General features: G+C 33.1%; 3 protein-coding genes and 1 pseudogene across 6 annotated transcripts in view; 1 reads left to right on the top strand and 3 right to left on the bottom strand.

The window, feature by feature from the left end:
- Positions 1–4,325: 4,325 nt before the first annotated feature.
- LOC120142242 (protein STRICTOSIDINE SYNTHASE-LIKE 3-like) overlaps positions 4,326–24,377 on the bottom strand; it is a 28,961-nt gene continuing 8,909 nt past the window's right edge. The window contains exons 5-7 of the mRNA XM_039156991.1: positions 14,472–14,485; positions 8,872–8,876; positions 4,326–4,340 (exon numbers count right to left, since the gene is read on the bottom strand). The gene's annotated coding sequence lies outside the window, so the exon portion shown is untranslated. The remainder of the gene's footprint in view (positions 4,341–8,871; positions 8,877–14,471; positions 14,486–24,377) is intronic.
- LOC120142246 lies at positions 7,250–11,617 on the bottom strand (annotated as a pseudogene).
- On the top strand, positions 12,007–15,691 carry LOC120142247 (outer envelope protein 39, chloroplastic-like). The gene is made up of 11 exons (XM_039156997.1): positions 12,007–12,198; positions 12,330–12,396; positions 12,485–12,516; positions 12,832–12,980; positions 13,153–13,311; positions 13,412–13,482; positions 13,557–13,635; positions 13,731–13,846; positions 14,015–14,162; positions 14,621–14,690; positions 15,345–15,691. Exons 1-11 carry the CDS (start codon positions 12,165–12,167, stop codon positions 15,500–15,502), a joined length of 1,083 nt encoding a protein of 360 aa, XP_039012928.1. The 5' UTR covers positions 12,007–12,164; the 3' UTR covers positions 15,503–15,691.
- LOC120142241 (protein IQ-DOMAIN 1-like) lies at positions 16,180–22,996 on the bottom strand. 4 transcript variants are annotated; one of them, XM_039156988.1, is made up of 8 exons: positions 22,797–22,996; positions 22,364–22,486; positions 21,448–21,568; positions 20,376–20,618; positions 19,480–19,707; positions 18,486–18,599; positions 16,920–17,400; positions 16,180–16,548 (listed from the first exon to the last, which is right to left on the bottom strand). In XM_039156988.1, exons 3-8 carry the CDS (start codon positions 21,529–21,531, stop codon positions 16,397–16,399), a joined length of 1,302 nt encoding a protein of 433 aa, XP_039012919.1. In that variant the 5' UTR covers positions 21,532–21,568; positions 22,364–22,486; positions 22,797–22,996; the 3' UTR covers positions 16,180–16,396. The 4 variants fall into 4 exon arrangements, with proteins under 4 accessions (XP_039012919.1, XP_039012917.1, XP_039012920.1 ...); XM_039156986.1 differs by having other exon boundaries at positions 22,364–22,471; XM_039156989.1 differs by having other exon boundaries at positions 22,364–22,461.

Raw genomic sequence — 24,377 nt, 5'->3', positions numbered from 1 at the left:
AAGTTTATATATGGACTATTGAACTATATAGAACCTACATAGTTTATATATAAATTATATATAAACTATACAATTTATGTTTATATATTATGTGTAATTATAAATAATATATATTGTATAAATTATATAGTTTATTAATATAAACTATATAGTTTATATATAGTATATATGGTTTAGAGTTTATGGTTTAAGGTTTATAGTTTAGGGATTATGGATTTGAATTTGGGATTTAGGGTTTATATTTATATTTATATAAACTACATACTATAATTTATATTTATATTTATATACTATTTATATAAACTATAGTTTATATTTATATACTATATATATGAACTATAGTTTACATATGAACTATATATATATACTAAAGGTTGATATTTATATATGAACTATAGTTTACATATAAACTATATAGTTTATATACTAACTATAGTTTACATATAAACTATAGTTGATATTTACATATGAACTATATATATAAACTATATAGTTTACATATGACCTATATATATATACTATAGTTGATATTTATATACTATATAGTTTACATATGAACTATATATATACTAAAGTTGATAATTATATATGAACTATAGTTTACATATAAACTATATAGTTTATATACTAACTATAGTTTACATATAAACTATAGTTGATATTTACATATGAACCATAGTTTACATATGAACTATATATATAAACTATATAGTTTACATATGACCTATATATATATACTATAGTTGATATTTATATACTATATAGTTTACATATGACCTATATATATACTATAGTTTATATTTATATACTATATATTATATATATAAAGTATATATACTATATAGTATAATTTACATATGAACTATATATAAAAATCATATAAACTGTATACTATAGTTGATATTTATATACTATATAAAATAATTTATACTATAGTGCATATAAACTATATGGTATATATAAACTATACATTATATATATTTCATTAGTATATATAAACTATATATTATATAGTTCATTAGTATATATAAAATATAAACTATATAGTATATGTAAACTATATTAGTGTACTATATAGTTTATACTTTATAACCTATAGTATATAATTTGTAAACTATAGTTTATATTAATGTACTATATAGTTTATATTAATGTTAATTATCTTAACTATAATTTATATTAATATAGTATATAGTTTATAAACTATACTATATTAATATTAATTATATTAACTATAGTTTATAAACTATACTATATAATTTATAACATATAGTTTATATTAATATTAACTTTATAGACTATATTTTATATTAATATTAATTACAAATTACAAATTACAAATTATATTATATTAATATAAGTTAATATTAATATTAATTATATTAATATTAATTATAATATATACTTATTTTAATATTAATTATAAATAGTTTATTAATATAAATTTTATAGGATAAGATTGAAAACTGGCGCTAAAATTAACTATTTTCCCGGCCAAAACCTCCCTCCCTTATTTTCAGTCTTTCTTCTTCCCCGCTCAACATCCAAAACCTCTCCCTTTTATTTCGTTTTCCCTCTTTCTCGGTCATGGCTCCGGATTTGGCTTTGGCTTTGACTCCTACTACCGCGGCGCATGACGTGGTGGAGTATGCCGAGACTGTTTTCTATAGCAGAAGGAGCGCGACAGCTAAGGACGGGCTGTTTTCGGACTTCGAACAGGACGACGGTGGGGGAAGTCCAGAAAAGGTGGAGCCCGCGCTTGACGCTGACACCGGAAAAGCTTTTCCAGCTCCTATCCCTATATCAAGTAATCAAATTCTCATACCACGTACAACTTAGTAAGATAGCTAATTAAGGTAATCTAAATATGTTTTTGGGTTTTAGGAGTTGGATCTGATTAGAATGAAACAGAGGGCAAAGAGGCCAAAGTCGGTGATACCAAAATTGAGGTCAAAGTTACTTGTCATCATCCGTATCAGGCCCGGCCTTGAGGGTAGGCGAGAGGAGCGACCGCCTAGGGTCCACGTTTAGAAAGGGCCTATTCTTAAAAATATTTTTAAATTTAATAATTAAAAAATCAATTTTTTAGACTAAATCGCAAATCTCAAATTTTTTAGGGGCCTAAGTTTAATATAACACCATTTTTTTATTGAGCACTACTAAAACTACCCGATATTATTAAATCTACCAGATGTGGGGCTCCACTTGTCTTTATAATATAATACCGTTGGTTTATGTTACGTGGGTTTGGTAATATGTATGCATATTATATTATAAATACTTGGGCCCCTAAAAAAATACACTTTTTATAATATAATATCGTTTTTATCCCTAAAGTCATACATATTATAAATACTTGCCCCCACTTGTCTTTATAATACAATACCGTTGGTTTATGTAATGTGGGTTTAGTAATATGCATGCATGTTATAAAAAAAATGCCTAAATATATCAATAAATCTATTAAACACACTATTTTTTTATTTTTTTAATAAAGTTTTCTTTCTTTAATAGTTAGTGGGTTTTTATTTAATGGGTAGCGAATTTTTAGTGGATGATTATTTAATAGGTAATGAGTTTTTAGGTTAGGTAATAATTAATAAAGAAATATTAATATTAATATTAATAATAAAAATACTAATAATAATATTTAAAATATTTTTTTCGACCCGGACAAAATCGAGTGTCTACAATTGCCCCTTTTTACGCATTCTTGTGTTAACAAGGATAAGACAAAGAAGAAAAAGACAACCAATTTTTGTCCGATAAATGAAACATGTGACATAAATAAAAATATATCTGATAAAAAAAATATATCCGATAAATTTTACCTTTTAATAAATAAATTAGAATGAAAGTTATTTCGATAATTAATGTTTTTTGAATAAATTAGGTAAATAAAAGGGAATTAGTGTCGGGGTAGTGTTGAAGAAGATGACAAGAATATAAGTAAGGCCTGATTCTCTTTCCAATCATCGAAAATGGGGCCCACACATGATATGTTTAGTAATACTCCCCACACTTGGTATGTTTAGGCCATCTTCAGTCCTAATCTCTACTCTAGCGCATCTCAATCTCTACTCTAGACATGAAACAATAATTCATCTCCAGCGCTATCTCTACATTACCACTAACTCTACTTTATTCACAATATTTAACTATTATAATATTAATTTTACAAATATAAAAAAATAAAAAAAAATCCAAAAAATTACAAAAAAATTAATATGATTATTTATCTAATTTAAATATATTTTTATCTATCTTATAATTTAATATATTTTAACTAAAAAAAAATTTAACGCGAGCTACAGTACAGCGCTAGATGTGGCGCGGTATTGTAGCAAATCTGCACAGTGGCGATGGAACTGGCGCAGGGCTGGAGCACGCTACAGTGGAAATATCTCCCTGTAGCATAGCGTTGGAGATGTCCTTAGTAATATGCGGTAGCTTTAGTAGTGCCCATTATAAATACTTGAGCAGATATCCATGCTCCACTATACACTAGGGGCCTAAGTTATTTTTTTAGGGGTTCTTATCTTTTAGTTTGCCAAGGGCCCCTAAAATGTAAGGACCGGCCGTGATCCGTATACAAGGGTTGGTGACGTTTTGAATCTTGTTCTTCTTCAATATTTTTGCTTCCTAAATTTTCAGTCTGATTTTCCTCCTTTGTTGTAGCAAAAATGATATGCATCCAAAAACTAGGAACATCTTGTACAGGTTGAGATTGAGGAAAGTTTTTAGTGGTGTGTTTGTGAAGGCAACTGAGGGTGTGACGGAGATGCTGCAGAAGGTGGAGCCGTATGTCACATATGGTTATGGAGGCAACTTTTCTTTCTTTCAAGTTCCCCTTTTTCTTTTTCTCGGTAGATATCTAATTTTGTAAAAACTCATATAAATTTTAATGTGCTTCTCCATGCGTGTTGATGATTTTCTTCCTCTGGTATATTGCTTATTGTCTATTTATTAGTGTATACTTTAATTGCCTTCAACTTCTTATAAGGCATGTGTAACTGTTGCTTATGCTTGACGAATTTGTCAAATTATCCTCCGTGAAACTTTCACTTTGCAGCATTTGCAAACAGCTCGTGATGAATATGATGAAGTTGCAAATAGTTTGTTTATGTTTAGAGGTCTTGTTTTAATTTTCTAGGAACCATCTTCGGTATTGAATAATTTATACCATTGTCGAGAGAACGCATGAATGTCCTAAATCGTGAAATACGGCAGCAAGCTGATTCAGCACTTTCCGAGTTTCTCCAAGAGATTAAGAACTCTCCGGTAAGACATCCTCTGAGATTTTGTTCTTTAACTGTTGGATTGGCTCTATGGTTGCTTTTCTTAAAGTTCCTTGCCAAGATTGCCTTTTTACACATATATGGGAGTAACATGATTGATAACTTATTTAGTAACGAAATTTATGGCACATTGTGTATCATTTACCAAAGTTTCTCATAAATATCCTGAAAAGTTATTTTGGATTACTGTTGAATTCAAAGAAGAGATTATTCAGTATTCATCTTTTTGTTATGTTGACGTATTCATATTCTTATTTTCTATTGCATTTTTATTTGGTAAATTTGTCATTTTACCTTATTATTAGCTTGTTGGTTCATTAATTTTCCTGTGACAAGTAGAAAATAATGCTCTTTGTATGTTTTAGAACTAAACTTTATTCAAACAAAAATGGAGGGATTACTTTTTATTAGTTATTCTTTGGCTAAATATTCTCCATCCTTAATCTCGAGTATGTTTCTAGTTGCTTCTCAATATCCTATGTGGTTCTTATTTGTTGAATCTCAATGTAGGCTTTATGTTTGAATTGTAAGGGCTTGATAAAGTCGGAAATGTTTGGCATTGTTGGTCATTGAATTCCCTTTGGCTTTACCACTGATTGTATGTTTTCTTAATGCAGGATGCTTACTGAATCGATGTAATGATGCTTGTCGTTTGCTGCTGTCTATTACTCACTAATGCCTTGTAAATTATTGTTGTTGGGCTGACTTAAATCAATTTTTGAACCTTATAAATTCTTATCTAAATAGTTACTCATGTGAAATTATGTTGGTGGCATTTTGACTTTTAAAGTTAGAAAGTTGCCCATAATTAAACATGTTGGCATCATTTAGGTATAAAAGTTCGATGATGATATTTTTGGTAGTATAGTTAGGCTTTTAACCTTGTAAAACCTTAACTATAAGAACCTTACCTATAAGATCTGAGATAATTTATTCCAACATAAATTTATTTTATTTAGTTGATTTTATTATAATTTTAGTGTTTGCAAGTGTAATAAAAATTAACTTTATTTATAAATTTTTTGTTTTAGTATTTGTATTGTTATTCAAGTTTCAAATCTTTAATAAGTTAATAATTTCAACTAATATCTTTTTTATTTTAAAATTTCAAGTTAAGTTATACTTAAATTATTAATCAATTTTTACATTAAAAGTAAATTAGATTTATGAATATTTTTACTCAATATATATAATTTAATAAAATCATGTTCAATAAGATAATATTTAAATTTAATTTAGTGATTATAAATAAAATTTATAATATAAGAATTATAAATAATATAAATAATTTGAATTAATATAAAAATCAAATTTATAATATACAAATTATAATATAAGAATTATAAAAAATATAAAGAATTATAATTAATATAAAAACTAAATTTAATTATCATAAGTTTATTATAAATTTAAAATAACATAATTTATATTAATTGTAACTTATTACTTCTAAGTCAGGATAATATTATATCACTTTAATTTACAGGTTAAGTTAATTACAAGTCAGGTTCATAACAGGCCAGGTTGAAAACAGGTCGGATAATACCAATTATTTACCAGGTCAATCTCGGGTTCAGGTTCATATCAGTCGGATGCAGTTCGGGTTCATGTATCATATTTTCGGTTCAATTCGGGTTCAGATCGTTCTCAGGTAGGATGCAGGTCGGGTTCAGATCCACAATTTCCAAGTCCAACTCGGGTTCAGGTCAACACCAGTTCCGACTCAAATCGGTTTCGAATCGTCACAACGCAAATCAAAAACAATTTTAACTAAAGTCGATTTCAATCAATTTTATAGGTCAGGTCAATTTTTTACACTCCTAAATATTACCTCTGCTTAGGTGAACACCCCTCATATGACAAGCCGTAACAATTACTCCTTATTCACTCATCTTCTAATTTTTATTTTTTAAGGAGGAAAAAGATTATTATTAAGAGAATAATCTCTAATCGACGTCACTTGTCAAGGACAATAGTGTAATTTCCCATACATCAAGGTTTGACAAAAGGCGCATCCTCTCTGCCTGACAGATGCATATGGGGTTAGGCTGGCTTTCGCTGGATTTTTGTATTATTATTCTCACTGTTATTAATATTATATTGTTTTACTGATTATTAATTTAATGGTATAAACAAGAAAACCCTTCTTAATCAGTTTTGGGTCAACTCTTAACTATGTTATTATTGGATGAAAGTTTCCAAATTTTTATTCAAGATTTTGTCAAAAAAATGTCAACAGAACTGAGTTCTTATTGTATTGCATAATATAAAAGTTAAAATAAAATTTTAAAAAATAATGTGTTTTAAATAGATTATTATAGTTTCTTTTTCATTTTAGTGATTAATATGACAATTGATAGTGTCCAGATGAGGTGGATCCAAATTTCGTGACAAAGGCATGTGCTTAGATAATACTTGTTGGGAGATACATACATACATACCATTGCTAGTCTTTCATAAAATATAATTAATTCATAATCTATAATATATATAGAAATATAAATTGAGAAACACATTAAAATCAAACATGTTCATCATATTTTATAATTTTTAGGATAAACTATTAAAATGGTCACTTTTAATTCATAAATGTTTATTTTTTTTTTCAATGAATTTAAAAAATAATATTTTAATCACTTATGTTATCAGTTTATAATATTTTTGCAGTATTGAGTATGATTACAAGATAATATTTATTCATAATCTTTTTAAACCATTAACAACGCATACACCCTGCAACTGCAACTGTTCGAACTCAAAGGAGAACAACGCTCCCTTTAACTATTAAAGTCACTTAACGAATTCATATTTTATAACATTTTAGTTATTAGAACGTTAAATGTAATTAATTTGATTACGTGACACATAAGTAGAAGGAGATATACTACATCTTTAATAATCAAACATACCCATACCTTGCATTTCAAACATATTTCATATCAAATTCATATCTATACTCTTCATGTCAAAACACACTTTATAGCATCCATGGCAGAAGAAACATACAATTAAGAAACGGAAGGCACTGATTTATCCTAGTACTTCTTCAAACAATGCTGCTTCATTAACCATTAAGAGGACCGGAATTCACCAGATTCTGGAAGACTCGTACTACCGGCATTCCATCATCATCATCGTTCCCAACTCTCCATGACCGATCCTTCTTCCCCTTGGGCTTTTTGTGGTGCTTATGGGATGCATTTGGTTTATTAACTGTTTCCTTCTTGGAAGCAACTCCATTGGTCAGGTCAAATGAGCTAAGATCGTCTAGTACATGCTCTGACAAGCGTGTAGTTTCAGTTCCGTTTTCCAACGATTCTTCAACGTAAGATGCATCTGAATCATGAACTTCGGTCGAGCTCGGTTTCCCATCATCTTCCACCCCATCTTCATCAGACATACCGGGTGGTATTTCATAGTGAGGCAGCTTTCCATCAATGTAATCCTTCAAAATTTGGCGACCTGCCCTAGTTTCATCAGGCAATCCACTAGAGGCAACATACCCGCGTGAAGCACAATAAGCTCTTAAAAACTCCGAGGCCTGAGGCAACCGAGACTGTGATTCATATGGTTTGGGTTTTGTTAATTTAATCTTGTATACATCCTCGATAACATGCCTTTGGACTCTATTAGCAACAACTTGCACAGCCTCCCTGTGCTCCGTCATCCGGTCAATTGGCAACACCCCTGAAGCAATCATCTCATATCTTGAACTTGAGAAGGATGGAAAGACCAATCCATGACAATCACACAGAGTGAGTTCATCAGAAATTATCAATGTCTGGAAATGCTTCGTCTTCCCTGGAGTGGAGGTGACGCCTGTACGTTTCTGGCCAACCAAAGCATTTATGGTTGAACTTTTCCCAACATTAGGATACCCCACAAATCCCACTATCACACTTCTTGGTGCTAATGTTCCTTCAGCAATGTCTATAGGCGATTGAATATCGGACAACCTGGAGTTACCAGAGTCTGATTTCCTCATCTTGACTATTTCTTCTGCCTCGGACTGTAAACATGCCAAGAGGTCATCTCTACCATATATTTTTGTTTCATGATCATCACTCCTTTGCATGCTATTTTGCGTCTTCCACCGGTCATTAAGCAGTTTTCCTTCTAATTCAGCAGTAGCAGCTTTAGCAGACCAGAATACAAAGAGAATCTTATGAAAGCGGAAATATTTTGCCTATTTTTCCCTACATAGAACAAAAGCAATAAGCACCGTAAGCAGTCGAAAAACTGGAACCAACCCATAGCAGATGAGATAATAGTACAGTTGAAACTGACCTTAGAGAAACTGGCAGAAGATCTGCCTTGTTTACAAGAAGCAATGTTCTCGTATATTTGTCGATCTCTTTAGCATATTCTTATATTGAAACAAATTTGTCAGAAACTCATGTAGTCATCATCCAAGTAAATAGTAGAAAAATACATAAATGAAAAGAAGGAAAAGTATAAGGGAATACAGCATGTTCAACATTTTACATCTTCTTATGTATATATATAAATGATAACTTTCCTACATCTACTTTTCAATTATAGTTAAATTAAATCGGATATCATTTCAATTGACTCTTACTTTCTTTGCTTATCCGACATCGGAGAGATGCTAGCAAAACTTGGAATAATACTATTGAAGATGGACTTCCTAGAATTTGTTTAATAATATGCACTAGAAATAATGCTAGTTGCTCTTCAATACCGGAAACCTACTCTTGCACGTGCAGATCAACAACAGTCTTCACATCAAGCACAGACCTTAAACTTTTATCATTCAAAATTTCAAGAGTTGTCATTATAGCATCAAGAAGCAGCACACCATACTCTATGAATAAATTCCCTCCCACCTCTTCTTTAACAAATAACTAAGTTCATCTCGGAATGTTCATTAATTTATCAGGAGATCTAAAATTTGCAAAAGCTCCACCTACCACAAGTTGCTTTAGCATACATATTCTGCACAAGAAAACTGTTATCTTACCTCAAGATCAGGGCAGCAGTAAAAAAGTGGATACCTCGCATCAACAACCATCACAAGCTGAAAGAAAATATTGTGGTCAGAATGTCAGTAAGAGAAATATCATAGCTTGAAAAGGCAAAAGGATAAATAAGAAAGAAAGCCATGAGCAAATTAGGGAAAGAAAAGATGAGATATCACATCATGTTAATTCTATCTTTGCTTCAAACAAGAAAATTAAAACGGTAATTCCAGGAAGGCACACCAGCCCCCTCCTTCCTTCACTCCATGCTAGTCTTTCCCCCCTCCCTTTTGTGAAGGGTGTCTACACTATATATAAAGTCCATGATTGAGTTGGTTTCAAGCGTCAACGCGGCACCAACTTAGTAGGAAAAATACTAAAATGCCCTTCTTAGTTGGTTTAAGAACTAGGACCTGATGATTGATAATGCTTCTTAGTTTAGAAATTAGTGATTTGCTTCATTAAGTAAGGCCTTTTTTATTTTTTGCATCTATCACCTCCGCCCTGGTGTATTGATTCTGCTTCATGCCTTAGACAAGGCTTCTTTAAGAAAATCATCCCACTCTATGTTGCTCAGACTTGGGAGTTGATATCGTATATAGGTATGTACCCAAAATGGGTAAGGTTAGACTTTTCTACGATTTTCCATGTATTTGGAGGATCCTTGGAGTTCAAGTCAGTATGTCACTATATCCATGCATCAAACACGAGTGCCAGACACAAGTACTTCAAGAAAATGGAAGAGTTTGTGCAACATAGATCCTACTACAACTTCATATGTGTAATAACATGTATAATTATACATTACAAGAGACAAAAATCTTACCAGATCACTGCGCTCAAGAACCCGCCAAAGTTGCCTCCAGATATCCAAGTTCTTCTCAAATGGAGTGAGAACAAGCTTCTCATTCTCCTCAAGTCCGCAAGACCGCAACAAATACAAAGGCATGAGAACACAGTTAATCCAAGTCTCTATATGCTTATATCTGCAAATATATGTATAAAGCATGATGAATACATCCTATACTAAATGTTCTCTTCTGTGAACAGGCTTACTATTTACTTTGTTTGAGCTGGTTGAACACTGAATTTGGACCTACCCTAGTGTATCTTCTTGACAATATTAATCAACTTGTCCTTGTGCAATTAAATATTTATTTATGACAGTATTTATCACATACTTTTCAAGGACACCTTTTTAAACGATGGAAAAGATGATTATGTTCATATTACTCGTCACCTAACCTTGCTAAGCTCCGTCGCCAAACTAAGAAAGCTTGTTTCTCGTTCGCATCCAACTCTTCAACAGACATTGCTGCATTCCATGGTGGCCTATATGAACAGAACAACTCTTTAGATTCTAATCGCACAAACAAACTTTGGTTTTAAGTTTCGGTAAACAATAAGTCATGCCTGAGTAGAACTTGGAGACTGTTCGCATGCAGTGCCTCCTCTTTCTTCTGCTGTTGTGTTCTTTCTTCAGGTTTCATGTCGCTGATGCTCGAACTGGCATCCCTAGTAAACAAAAAAAAAAACGATGACAGATAAACCACTGGGTAGAAGTATCAAAAGCTTAAGGAAAAGGATCACGAATCACTCATTATAAACAAAATGCTCTTAAAGTAAAAGTAGTGAAACTAAACATACAAGGCGAAAACTAAGATTGACACGTCCAACTTAAACATGATTAAGATACTTACCTGCAACAATCTTCTGCTGTTCTGTTCTTTTATTCATTGACAATGCTTGACAATTTTAAACCATTTAACCATGAATCTCACTTAAAATATTATTACTATCAAAACCTGAACTTCAAAACCATAACCAACAAAAACAAATCATAGAAATGAGAAAAGTGTAAAAACAAACAAAGCCCAAAAACACAGCCAACCAATTACTACAAAAGAAAAAATATTTAAATAAAAAACCCAAACTTTCACTAACTAAAAAAAATCAAGTCTACTTTTTTTACAACTACATATTAAACCAACATAATAATAAACAAAAAAATACTCAGGAAAAGCTTACAAATTGATGAGGAGGTTAGGGGTGGGGTGGGGTGGTGGACAGAGAAGAGTTGGTCAGCTTCCTCGGCCTGCTCGATGACAGCATCAATGTTGCTAACTTCAGTTACAGATTCCAATACCTTCTTGTTCTGGCTCTTATAAAACCTCCCCTTCTCTTTGGTTTGTTGTATCATTGAACTGTGATGCTTCACCTGGGCTCTCCCTACACCTGACTTCTCATTCTCCCCATCTTTAGTCGGAGTTGAGAAGATGAAGTTGCAAGGGGAGGCTCTTAGAGTCGGCAGAGACTGGACCAGTACCATAAAAGGGTTGAGATTATTAGCCCGGTGGCCAATCCAACCCAACCTCAATATCCAGTTCAAATGGGCTCAATTAATAAACTCTTTGAAAGATTAAATCTTGAATATTTTTTTTACTTAAAAAACTATTTATTCTGTATTGATTTTGATGAAAAAATATTTTAATTCTAAAATAATTTTTTAAAAGCATTACAGAATAAAATTAAAATCTTGGATAAGTTTAAAAAAATATTTGAATTAGAAAAAAATGAAAAAATGGGATAAATAACAAAGAATCAAATGACTGAATGAGTAAAAATATTGTAAAGAATAGAGGACAAACCCCACGCGCAAGTAGGACAAAAGAAGAGGCAAAGCAGATAACAAACTTCAAGCTTTGGCATTTGGGTCGAGAAAATGAGAAAATACTCGAAGAAATACAAAAATAAGGCTTCTTTCTCCTTCACCAAAGAAAGAGAAAAAAACGTCACACGCGACTCTAGTTTTTCTTCTTATTTGTTGCGTCTTTGATATTTTCCATATCAATTTCCTTTCCTTAATGTTTTTTCCATCCCTAACTCTATGGGGGCTCAGAAGAGCATCCATGCAGGCAAAGGTCAGTTCTTTTTCCCTCCCTTCTTTGGGATTAAGGTGACAGTCACATTTATTGCTTCTTTTTCATTTTCATTGAAAACGAGGACTTTTGTTTTTAATGCTTTTATAAATCTTTTGTTTTTGTAATGACAGCCAAGATTGATGTTAATGTTGATTTCACCCACAAGCTATGTGCTTCTATGATGCTTCCTTCTTTAAGGTTCTTACTGCATGCTTCAATTTTTATGGGAGTTTAATTAATGGGTTTTCGGTGATTGATTAAATTGTTTCGATTTACTGTCTTGCAGGAACACCGGGAGTCCTCTTTCCCTAGTAATTGTTAGCTATTGATTTTCATTTTAGGTGATAATTTCATGCTTGTTTTTCTCTTGTTTCATGACTGTTAATAAAGATAACTTCTTTGGCTGGTGACAAAATGTGGATATAGAAGATATGACTAGAATGTGGATAACACCGGGAGTTTTTTTTTTCGTGGTGAATTTGATATTTGTTATCTCTATCTTTACCTTATCTGGGATAGCAAATTGGGGCACAAATTGTGTTTACAGAGACAGTTTTTTTGACTCATTGAGTTGGGTGGCTATTGAATTTAGATTCTGGGTATTAGTCAAATAACTGGTCCAATGTGTTTGTTGCAGTCTTTGCATCAAACACCCAAATTTATTTGGTGGAAACGAGAAGCTTGATGTATCCTGGGATAAGGGGTTATATGATTCAAATATTTTTGTAGCTTACCGCAGGCCTCGACCACAATGGGTTGCTCAACAATGTTTTGTCATGCAGGTATGTGGTTGATGTTGTTTTAGTTGTTTTTCTCATTGATTTTGTAGATAAGAAAGATACAAAGAGAAAAGTTTACATCATAATTAAGATTGCTGTTAATTTCTAATTAACAAAACCGAATAGTTGAGGTTGGAATTTGGATTTAGTTCTAATTTATAATTATTTGTCCCAGCACTCACTTTCACCTGAGATTGGGGTCCATGGTTTACCTGTGGATAATTTCTCTCGTTCAGGGAGTGGAGGCGTGAATTTGTCTCGATTGTCAGTTGGATTGGATATAAATGAACCTGCAAGTTCTAAATGGAGTAGCACGACAAGCATAAAATTTGAGGTTTTGGACAATACTTAGTACAGTCATACTCATTAGTAGCCTCAGAATCATCATTTTCCTCTCAAAGAAATGTAATTACATATGGATTTCCACCTTACAGAATTTTCGTCTGTTGAGTGATGATGGCTGCTCCATTACCAGAGATCTTGACGGCTTTCCCATCACTTGCAGGTAAAGATGACTACTTTTCCAATTCTCAACAATATGACGAACTGATTGTTGGCAATAATTTAATTCTTGCGCAGTGGCAAAGCTCACGACAGTATGATAGTCTTAAAGCAAGAATCTCAATATGCAAAGGCAAACGATCGCTGTTTTTCTCGTGTAATTTACTCATTTCTACTGTAACATCCTTACTGAGATATGCCTTTCATGTGTCTTGAATAAGGGCACTAACTGGACATTTCTGCTTATTTCAGTTTACTATGCAAATAGAGCAAGGGATTCCAGTTCTATCCAAGTGTTTAATCTTCAACCGTTTCAAATTTGTTGCATCAAAGGGCATCAAACTTGGACCAGCTTTTCTCTTGACAAGGCAAGTAATGTTGCAGTTGTCATTCCCCTCCTTTCCCCTCTCCTCCATCGGTGCAGAGAAAATTTATTGGAATTCCTGGCTTGACTTCGAATAGTTCATGAATCCAGCACTAGATTAGGTGTTACATAATTTTTTAATTCGCTCAATTCTTACATTTTCCCACGACAACTTGACGGGTGGTTCAATTGTAGGAGATATGGCTCCATATCAAGCATTTGCAATCGGCGGTCTAGGTATCGTGCGAGGGTATGGTGTAGGTGCTGTTGGATCAGGAAGATCATGTTTGGTTGCTAATACTGAAGTGACATTTCCTTTGGTATGTAATTGCTTTATAATTATATGGGGGCAATGCGTTCTAAGAATCTTTATTTGGTATTTCCCCATGTCAATTATCTTCCCCATGTCAATTATCTCGGATAGCTGTTTAACAAGTATGTTTAACAGCCATACTGCTGTACGTATCCATACTGCTGTACGTATTGCATGGGATTTCTTAACTTCCAAGATAGATGTTAGATTAAGAGAGCAATTAGAAACCAAACCAAACTGAAAACTGAATAAATGAATTATAGGGAGTCACCGGTAACACTGATTTTTATCCCTGGAAATTTAATTCCTATGTAACCTAATGTTTATTTTAAAATCTATAATGATGGAGTTGTGTATGCAAGTTATATTGAAGTACATTCTATTCTGAAATCTGTGAGTATAAAGTGTTGGTTATGTCATTGTCATGTCATTGCATGTGTATTGACTTATTTTTGCTGCATCCAGTGCAAGATGTTGGAAGGTTCTGTTTTCCTGGACCGCAGAACTGATTTGGGCTCGAGTCGGCTTGTACCTGGTGAGTCTCATTCATCCACTTGCTTACCATCTTAATGATAATCAAGTCTTATGCTTCTAGAATTTTTCTAAACATTGTTTCCGATCTTTTGTTAGTTAAATAGTTGCATTTTATATAACATGTTTAAAATAGCATGGTTTGTCTTTCTAAGCTCATGAAGCATCTGCTTCATTTTTTTTATTTATCATACGACTATGACCTCTTCATATTCTTCTCTTGAATAGTTCTTTTGATTATCAAAAGCATCCAAGTCTTTTATTTCTCTAATCTGTTTTGCTTGCACATCAAGGTTTGCATCATGAACAGTTATCATCTCGCATTGAATTGCTTCTTATATGCCTTAAGTCTCTGAACTTAGCTTATATCTTCTAATTGTTACTCTTTTTGACATTCTTGCAACTCTAGGAACAACTATACTGTTGCCCATTTTTATTTATGAGAAGAATCTATTGTAGATGGTCTCGAAAATGCCAAGCAATGGAAAATATCCAAGAACTGAATTGATTAGTTATTCTAGAAGATAAGAATGTGCGAGGAACGGAGCTTTTATCGTTTTTTGTAGTATTTCATTTTACAGAAGCTGCCATTATCACTAATTCACCAGTGAAGTAGAACTGCTACCTACTTATGGCCGGATTAATATACGAGTTTCAGGAAATCCAGCATTGAGACAAGGCAAACCAGGATCTGGAGTTGGACTCGGATACGGTCTTCGCTTCAAGTCTCCACTTGGTCATTTTCAGGTTGATTATGCCATCAATGCCTTTCAACAGAAGAGTCTATACTTTGGCATCACAAATCTTGCTTCTTGAATTGCTGAAAACCGCACAAGTTTCCAGATTCTTGCTCCTCTTTTCTCATTGTTGTGAGAAAAGATAATTTCAAGGGGAAAATGAGAAGAATGTGAAAGGGTTGGGTTGCGGACCGAGGATGGTGCTGGGGTGTGTCCGATGCCGTCGACTCTAGCATATTTTTCATCTTCGACCACGGACACAGTTTGCAATTTCATGGAGATACAACAATTAGAGCATAGTCCTTTCACTGTTTGCAAATATTGTACTTGCAAGACTATAGAGGAGAAGAACCGTGTCTTGCAAGTTCGTATGAAAAAAACTAATAAAACGCCATTGACTGTTAGAGGGTTTATAGGTAGGAACAAAGGAATTAAATGGTGTAGAGGTAGAAATTCTTTGCACAAATAGAAACTGATCAATTTATGTTAAAAAGAGCTCACTTTCTTGTTAATATATATCCTTAACTTATAATCGTTTATATATGTTTTATGGTTTAAATTCGAAATTCATGATCATCTTTGCCAACAATCAAATCTGAATTTTACAATATAACAGAACAGAGACCATGTCATCAATTCTTGTAAAAACTGTAAAATTTTCAAACCAGACTTAAAACATGGTTTTGGTTGATTCACACAAATAAGTTTTTGTTACATTTAATCACAGCTCATTACATCATCAACAAATCTCCCGACCTTAATGACTTATTCCCATGACAAACCAAACCAACCCAATCTCAACTCTGCCATGAAGATGGAGCAACTGCTCCCCGTCTCAGCGGAGCCACTCAATTTTATGACAGTAAAATAAAAAAATAAAACCATTGCATCTCAAGCTGTAATTCGATACGCATATACATACTAACACAAGACCTGGGTGGATGGCAACCCAATTGGTTTGTCTTCAAGATACTTAAATATCAAAAGTTTGTGCCATATTTTTTGCAGGATTCGAGTCCCCTTGTCCGTTCGACTTGGACCTGTCCTTTATTGGCTTGTGAGAGCCTGGTGTTGCTTTTGCAGCAGTTCTGCCAGGCCTGCTGGTTTCAGTTCCGTTACCTCCCCCTGCTCAGACCAAACCATTGAAACAATAAATTAGCAAAATGCACAATGAACGCAAGAGGGACACTATCATTGTGCATTATAGAACCTGGTCAAACCTAAAATTATCAGTAAACATAGAACCGCAAACAACAATGATAATCATTAGGCTTCATGGAATAGTGTTTCAGAGCAACATTCTTACATCATGCAATTCTTTTGACAACCACCGGCATAAACCAGAAAATTTAATGTTAAAAATCAGGCAGCAGGCGGTCGAAAATTATCATGCATTTACCATAGGCGACAAACTAGCATGACCAATTACCACTCCACTTTATTCTCCAGAAGAGGGTTACATCAAGGAGAATATACCTACGTCTTTTGGAACTTACCACTGTTAGGTAGAGACAATCTCTTCTTTGGCTGTTTATCTGACTTTATGGTCCTCTCTTTAGGATTGCTTCGAGATCTTGAAGTAATAGTAGGTCTTGTGCCAGCTTCTTCAACCAAATCTTCAAGGACTGGTTTGGATTTTGGCTTGGAAGATAATGCATTGACCGTTTCTAGCACATTTGCTGACTTTCCAGGTGAAGAATCACTCCCTCCAGAATACAATGGACCTGTCTTTAGATTAGCATGAAGATTTGATGCAGCTGGCTTCTTGATAGCAGGTTTTATCTGAGAATTGGCACCATTGTTTCCCTCTGAAGAACCATCCTTGCATATCATTACTCCATCTAGAAGATTAATGTCGAGAAAACGATTCTCCCATGGACGTACAGCCATCCACCTTTCCAGCCAGTTCCAACCCCAGCTGCTTTTATCTGGTTCAAACCCAGCAGGCATGGACTGCTGTCTTGATCCTGCTTGCCACTGCACAAACAGGTCTCAATTCTTTAACACTAGCTAAAATGAGATCAGCCATTGACATGATTATTAGAGATCAGTACAATCGGACAATCAAAGAATCAGGTGATTAGTAGGAATTAAACAGTTTTATACAAGATTTTGGCATCCAACATCAATTGTCAGAGGATGTTGATGCTAATAACAAATGCTTGAGAGATGAGAGATATTGACCGGGTAACAATATTAACCAAGATCAAAACTGAAATTTTAAACAGCAGACGTTCAACCCTCAAGAACATTAACAAAACAGAACATGAAAATGATGCAAATGTCATTATCAAGAAGAATCAAACAATAATGTTGATGAATATATATATAATATGGATTCCTTTTAATTGCCATTTGATTTTTCTAGTCATTTGTGCATATTGGATTAATTTATTATATGATTTTATTTTGTAGCAAATTATTAAGTTTCCATCAGTAAACAACAAAACAAAGTTGCAAAAGTAGCAAAAAATAAGACAGCCCAATTATCCACAACCTTCCTCTTTCTCTCTCTTTATATGTCTTCTCCTTTGATAAAAAAAAACAGTATTTACACTGAGCTCTCTCGTTATCATTCCAATGACACCTATTCTTACAGATGAGTTCTAGCATATATACACAATTGAAGAGAATCACATGCAATTATTGAATAAAAGACCATAGATATATCAAATATAGTGGTAATAGGAGACAACAAAGTTTTAGCGCAGAAATATACTGATCAAATTTTTAAAAAGTGGAGGTCAAATAAAAAAAAGTAGGGAAGACAGCCAAGAGAATTTTATCAGATAGTTTAAAGACTAATCAAAAGCTCCATGCTCCGAGTACAATAAGCATGCATGAGCATGTTATAACTACCCATTGTACCATTTCTAACTCAACTGATATGGTAAAATTCACTTCAATTTAATAGATGTATTGCAACATTGAAAACTCTTTTCTCCCTCATGCAATCTGAGCACTGCTTTGAGGGGTAAGCCACATTCATTCCCAAAATAATAAAAGTGTCCTTGGACTGCAAAATTTGCTGCTTAGTAACAGTATTGTTATCATATTTTTACCTGATGAGCCAGAGCATATGCCATGGCTCTCTCACGTTTAGCAGAAGCCTCCTGCCTCTTTAGTAACTTGGCTTGAATTTCTTCAACAGATCCTATACTATCACACCACCCTTCCTGCATTTAATCAGAAGTCATATGAAGCATTCAGCAAACTACCAACATTTATGCCTCGAATATATGAAAAGGATTGATAACCTCATTCAAAAGGGGCTTCTATTCTATGCTGAGTGCCGAGAAAGGATACAGGACAGGTTGATTATTGAAAGTGACAGCAAGATAGCAGTGGATTGGGTTAAGGGGGTTGAATTCTGTCCTGATGTTTATGCTTATTTGGTTAGAGACATTGTTCATTGGCTTAATATATTCGATGGGGTGGTTAGATGGGTAAGCAGGACAACCAACTTAGAGGCTGATGCCTTAGCTAAAGAAGGAATTGGCTGATTGAATGTTGATGTTTATAGGTCACAAGGTTGCCTCGTGTTGACCTGTCTGTCTTAATTTACTTCTAAGGATGTATCTTATGTATTTTATAGTTTCGTTCAATAAATCCTAAGGCACTCTTTTCCTCCTTCCGCTGGTTAAGGAGCTTATCTATAAGCACCTTCAACCAAGGAGGAGGTTTTTAGCGAGGCCTGAAATTCTTATCAAAAAAAAAAACTAGGTATGAAATAACATTGAAAATTTATCATCATTCTTGAGCCAATTTACAAGCTGCAAATTTTTGCCTGAAGTCCAGTTGCATTCTAAAGGAGATTTGACTCACACGAATAATGTAATTCATCGGCTTGACACAATAGAAGAATATGGGGGCTACATCGAGATTCGAGATCCTAAAACTTAATTCTTGAGAAAATGACTGAATACAGACACATGTACACAAACACAGAACAAGCCAGCCAGCATGCATTAATTCAACTCTATTTCATGTGTGCCTGTGAATAAATAGTTTTGATGTTTGAGATAAATAAATGGACTAACATTTAATGTTCCTCACCTCTACTTCTTTGACGCGAGCCTCATTTGCAAGTTGTTGCTGAAGTTTCTGTTGGGTAGTTTCACTTTCTAATGCCAATCGAACACGCCTTGCTCTTACACGAGCCTGAACTCTCACCAAAGCTTGCATGCAGCGAAGAGTCATTGCAGCTTGTTTTCTTACAGCATGACCCCTAACAAGGGCCTGCAGCCTCACTAATCCTTTTAAGGCTCGCAAAGCTCTTCTAGCCTGACATTTAAGTAGAATAAATTTCAATTTCATCAGTCAGAAGAATTAAAGTTAAATTACTTATTCAATTACAGTTCAGGTGAAAGGTAAATCATTACAAGCTGGGCCTTTCCTGTTAAGAAAAAACTCATATTCTACGCAGTTAGGAACAAATGCGATATATTTTATTAAAAAATAGCCTTCAAACCGCAAAAGAATTTATGATTTGATCAAAATGAAGAAATATGACACGAACAAAGTTAGACCATGCATCAGTGATTAGAATACTGTAGCACCTTATATATATATAAGAATAAACAAACCACATCCACATACACACATACAGGATACATAATACATGTGTAAAAATGAGTGCTTACTAAAATTCACTCACTATAGATCCAAAGAAAGGCAACACCATCCAACTCATTCTTTTAGTCTTTACTTCCATTTTTGAAAGTCCCAAGTTATCCATTACCCAAAATAAGAGATATTTTCAACATTTTAAGAACATTCATTTAACGTATAACCTAGAAATGGCACTTCCATTTTCAAAATAAAGGTCCAATAAAAATTACAACTATTGTCTTAAACTTTATGAAAGACAACCATCCCAAACAACTTCGGCATAAAGAGTATTTTAAATTCTCAATTGACATGGCTAAGAGATGAAAAAGTGAAACCAATACCAGAAACCCACGAAAGGCTGTTTGTATCCTTGTGGAAGCCCATTCTTCCCTAGAAAGTTCATTAACAGCTGCATCACACACTTGAAGAGAACCAGAAGGGGTGCCAGCAGAATCTGCAGTTGCATGAGTATTAGCATCTCTGGCTATTGGCACATCATTCTGATCCAACTCTTCTTGAAGTTTATCTGTATCAACCTCGACAGAATGCTTTCTTCGGTGACGGAATTTGCTAGTAGCTGCCCTCTGTAACAGCCAAAGACCATAAATATTAACTAAAAACATGCTTAAAATGGTATTATACTTCAGGTCAATCTCATTTAAGTGCTAACTTCTTTATGTGCTAAAATAATATATATGTATATGTATGTACACACAACACACAAAAGGCATGAAGATTATTCTAGAATGCACAAATTTGATGACTTCACCACCACAGACAAATCAGAATTGCCACTTTCATGAGACCAAAATCACAAATAGCAACATTTATTATGCAATGGCCCCGGAAATTTTTTCTAAGTTGTAGCTAAACATTGACAATGGATCTTTGATATTGAAATTATACAAGCAAAGAGAAACGAGCCCACACTTCTGTCCCTATCAATGAAACTATGATGCTTCATAGTAAGGTTTTAAGGATGAAGTCCTGCTATGGCGGGTATCAAATCATGTTTGCTTTCTACAAGCCACAATAAGACCAGATAAATGGGAATAAGCATAATCAAGTGTGAAATCATTCTGATAATGACATAGCATCATACACAAGGATGAATGAAGAGAACAAAAATCATATTTATTTTAGCTAACGAGGATAATCGTTGAATCTAAAATTACAACAAAACACCGTCTCCTTTACACCAGATTAGTCAACTGTGCCCAAGTCCAGAAAACAGGAATTAATCCACAGAATGAACTCTTACTTAATGCACACAGGATATGTAGATACTTGGAAAATATATCATCGCTTCATCATTTTAAATAGGTGCACATGAGATTACACATAAACATACCCAAATCTAAATTCCCAAAAGGATAAAAAATTTAAAAATGAAAAAAGAACATTCATTCTAACATTTTCTCCCTTCTTTGAAGATTGTGATTTTTCTGTTTTTTTCAAGCCAACCAATGCTTTGATCCATTTTCCTGAGACACCCATGGTATCAACTATGACAACTCAACTAGATAAGGCAGACCTGCAAGAAAAAATGCTTGAAAAATAAATCCTATAGTAGCAATCAATGAAATGATACTTCACAAACTCTAGAGGAAAATAAACCTTAAAGAATGCTAAGCAATAAGAAAAACAGTACTACTGATAGTAATTCCTATCTATCTGGTTCTATGTGTAAGCATCCAGCTGATATGATACATATCCAAGAATCAATGTAACAAGTGTCGAGATGTTACAAAAAAAGAATACCATTTCACAATATGATCAGTATGATCTATAAGATACTGACGGTGACAGACTGGTCAAAATTGGTATTATTTTCAAGGAAACTCCCTTAATACCACAAAAGAAAGGATATCACTGAACAAAATTAGACCATAACCAGCAGTAGAAGAAAGGGGCAGTCCCATGAGCTATTAAAACTGAAATTTCTACCTAATTGAAAGGACCAGCCTGTCATTAAACAACAAATTATGGAATAAATAAATCACAAAAGCATCAAAGACAACATGGCTAACCCAGTGTTCTCAGGGCGCTAGGTACAGTTGAATTGTCAATTTGATTTATGAGATAACTAAAACTCCAAAACGTATTTGGCCGATTTTTGTGCTGCCCATACACAAAACAAGCCTAAATTCCATGTTAACAGTCAATTTTAACCCTAATTTCGATAATCCTATAAATTAGAAGCATCAAACAAGTATAATATAGTTAAAATTGATCACAAAGGAGTAATTATAAGAACTGAAATTAAAAAAAAAAAAAGATACTGCCATTTTCAGTTCACTAAAAATATCAAAAGAATTTGTCAACCAACCTTCGAAGTTTCAATCTTGGGTTCAAAATTCAAAAGACAATGTCACTTTGTTAATGCCAAGTGAAGCAGCCACATATTCTCCATCAACCTTATCACTTCTCATACTCCCTTGCAAATCATCATCTAGTCATCAATAAGATGGCAATGAAAAAAAAATGAATTCATACTTTCCATATAAAAATTAAATAAAAAAGGGAAAACCCATAATTTATTTCCATTGTTGTTCATTTATGGATAACCTTTTCAGGTCCTTCCATTAATAAACTGCTCCGGATTAAAGTCTAATTATTGTAAATTACAATAATTACTACCCAATTAAGCCTAATTAAGTTGCAGATCTCGCAAATTTTCACCGCCGAGCTAGAAACTCAAAAGCTAATAAACTTTTTCAGCATTATTCCACACAAAAAGTTGAAAAAAGAAGTAACAGTACCTTTTCAAGGCGTTGGGTTGATGATGATCTACCGCTCAATCAATCAATCAGTCAACGGATTCAAACTCCTTTTTTTTTCCTTCTCTCTACCAAAAAAGAAATTCAATTTTAACGAAGGAATCAGCACATAGAAGAAATGGGATTTCTCAGATTCTTTTTGCGTTTCTCGATTGAATTTGTGAGGACTATAATCTGCTAAAACAGGCCGAGGAGTGAGTGAGGAACTGTGTGTGGGGTAAAACGTAAAAGAAATTAACTCTAAGAGGAACGGCGCCGTTTTCGAATATTTGCTTTTCGGTATAGTCGTTGTCAAGCGTGGACACGAGGAGAGGTAATCACGGGACATATGTCCCCAAGTCACCCTATAAATTCTCAACTTTGTAACGGTTGTACTACCAAACATCATTCCATTCAATATTCTTCTTACTCATCTTATAAAACATAATAAATAATATTTTTCAATTTTATAATCTAAATATCACGTTTTTTTTTAAAATTTAATGCCAAATTTAATGCTTATTTTATATTAATTTTTGAATTGATATCTTTTTATTACATAAAACAAAAACACCTCACATAAGATACAATTTTAAAAACGAGATAGAAAATGTTTGTTTAAATACGTGACGATAGTTTAAGTCGAAATGAAATAAATGGAAAAATATATATATGATTTTTATTAAAAAAATAAACATGTATTTTACATAGACATAGGTTGGATGATGATAATGATGCGCTTATATTAATTTTATCTTCAATCGCTTATTAATACATGTTTAAATGACTACATTTAAAAACTTAAAAAAAACATATCTAAACAATGAGAGATTTGAGAATCTTATAGTAAAAAATGTTGATTTTGAATTGTTAAAGACAAGTTCTGAATTTGAATATATTCATATCAATAAGACACCCAACACAATTTTGATACTATTATCAACGATGGCCAAAATAATTTCCTACCAAATTTGTTTTCTCTCGTAAATGCAAATTTGATGTATGTTTAATTGAAAAATACTTAAACTTTACGAATCAAGCATTGGTTTAGTTTATTGTTCTTTTATCTCTGTCATCCACCATTAGATGAAACTTAAATAAAAATATTATGTTTCTTGTCTTAAAAGAAACCTCTCGTATTTGAAATCTTTAAACCGAAGCTATAATCGTTAGAGATATATCAAAATCGAAGGTGAAAGAAAGGATTTATGATAATCTTATAGCATCTGATTGTGGGTATAATTTTTAGAATTTGATGTTCAATTGAAGAAGAAAAAGGGGGATAAGGGTTGATTTTTTTGGTAATAACAAGATACCTAAGTTATGGATTTAAATCCGATGAAATTGAGTTTTAAAATTTTATGATTTTTGAGGTTTAGAGTTTGGAAGAGGGAGGTAATGACCCTCATCAATGATAGTGTCGTGAAAGATGAATTGGACTTTAGAGAAGATGTAATGGTTCAAACAAGATTAAAAGCGTGTTCTATTAAGGTTTAATATAAAAAAACTAATGTTCAAATTATATATATTTTTTTCATTTAGGTTTATTTTGTCAATTTAAGTGTCCAATTTTTCTAATATTAT

This window comes from Hibiscus syriacus, unplaced genomic scaffold, assembly GCF_006381635.1.
Source record: "Hibiscus syriacus cultivar Baekdansim isolate YM2019G1 unplaced genomic scaffold, ASM638163v2 tig00110819_pilon, whole genome shotgun sequence".
NCBI lineage: Eukaryota > Viridiplantae > Streptophyta > Magnoliopsida > Malvales > Malvaceae > Hibiscus > Hibiscus syriacus.
Note: the sequence above shows the minus strand (reverse complement) of the source record. Positions and strands in the feature narration are given on the sequence as shown.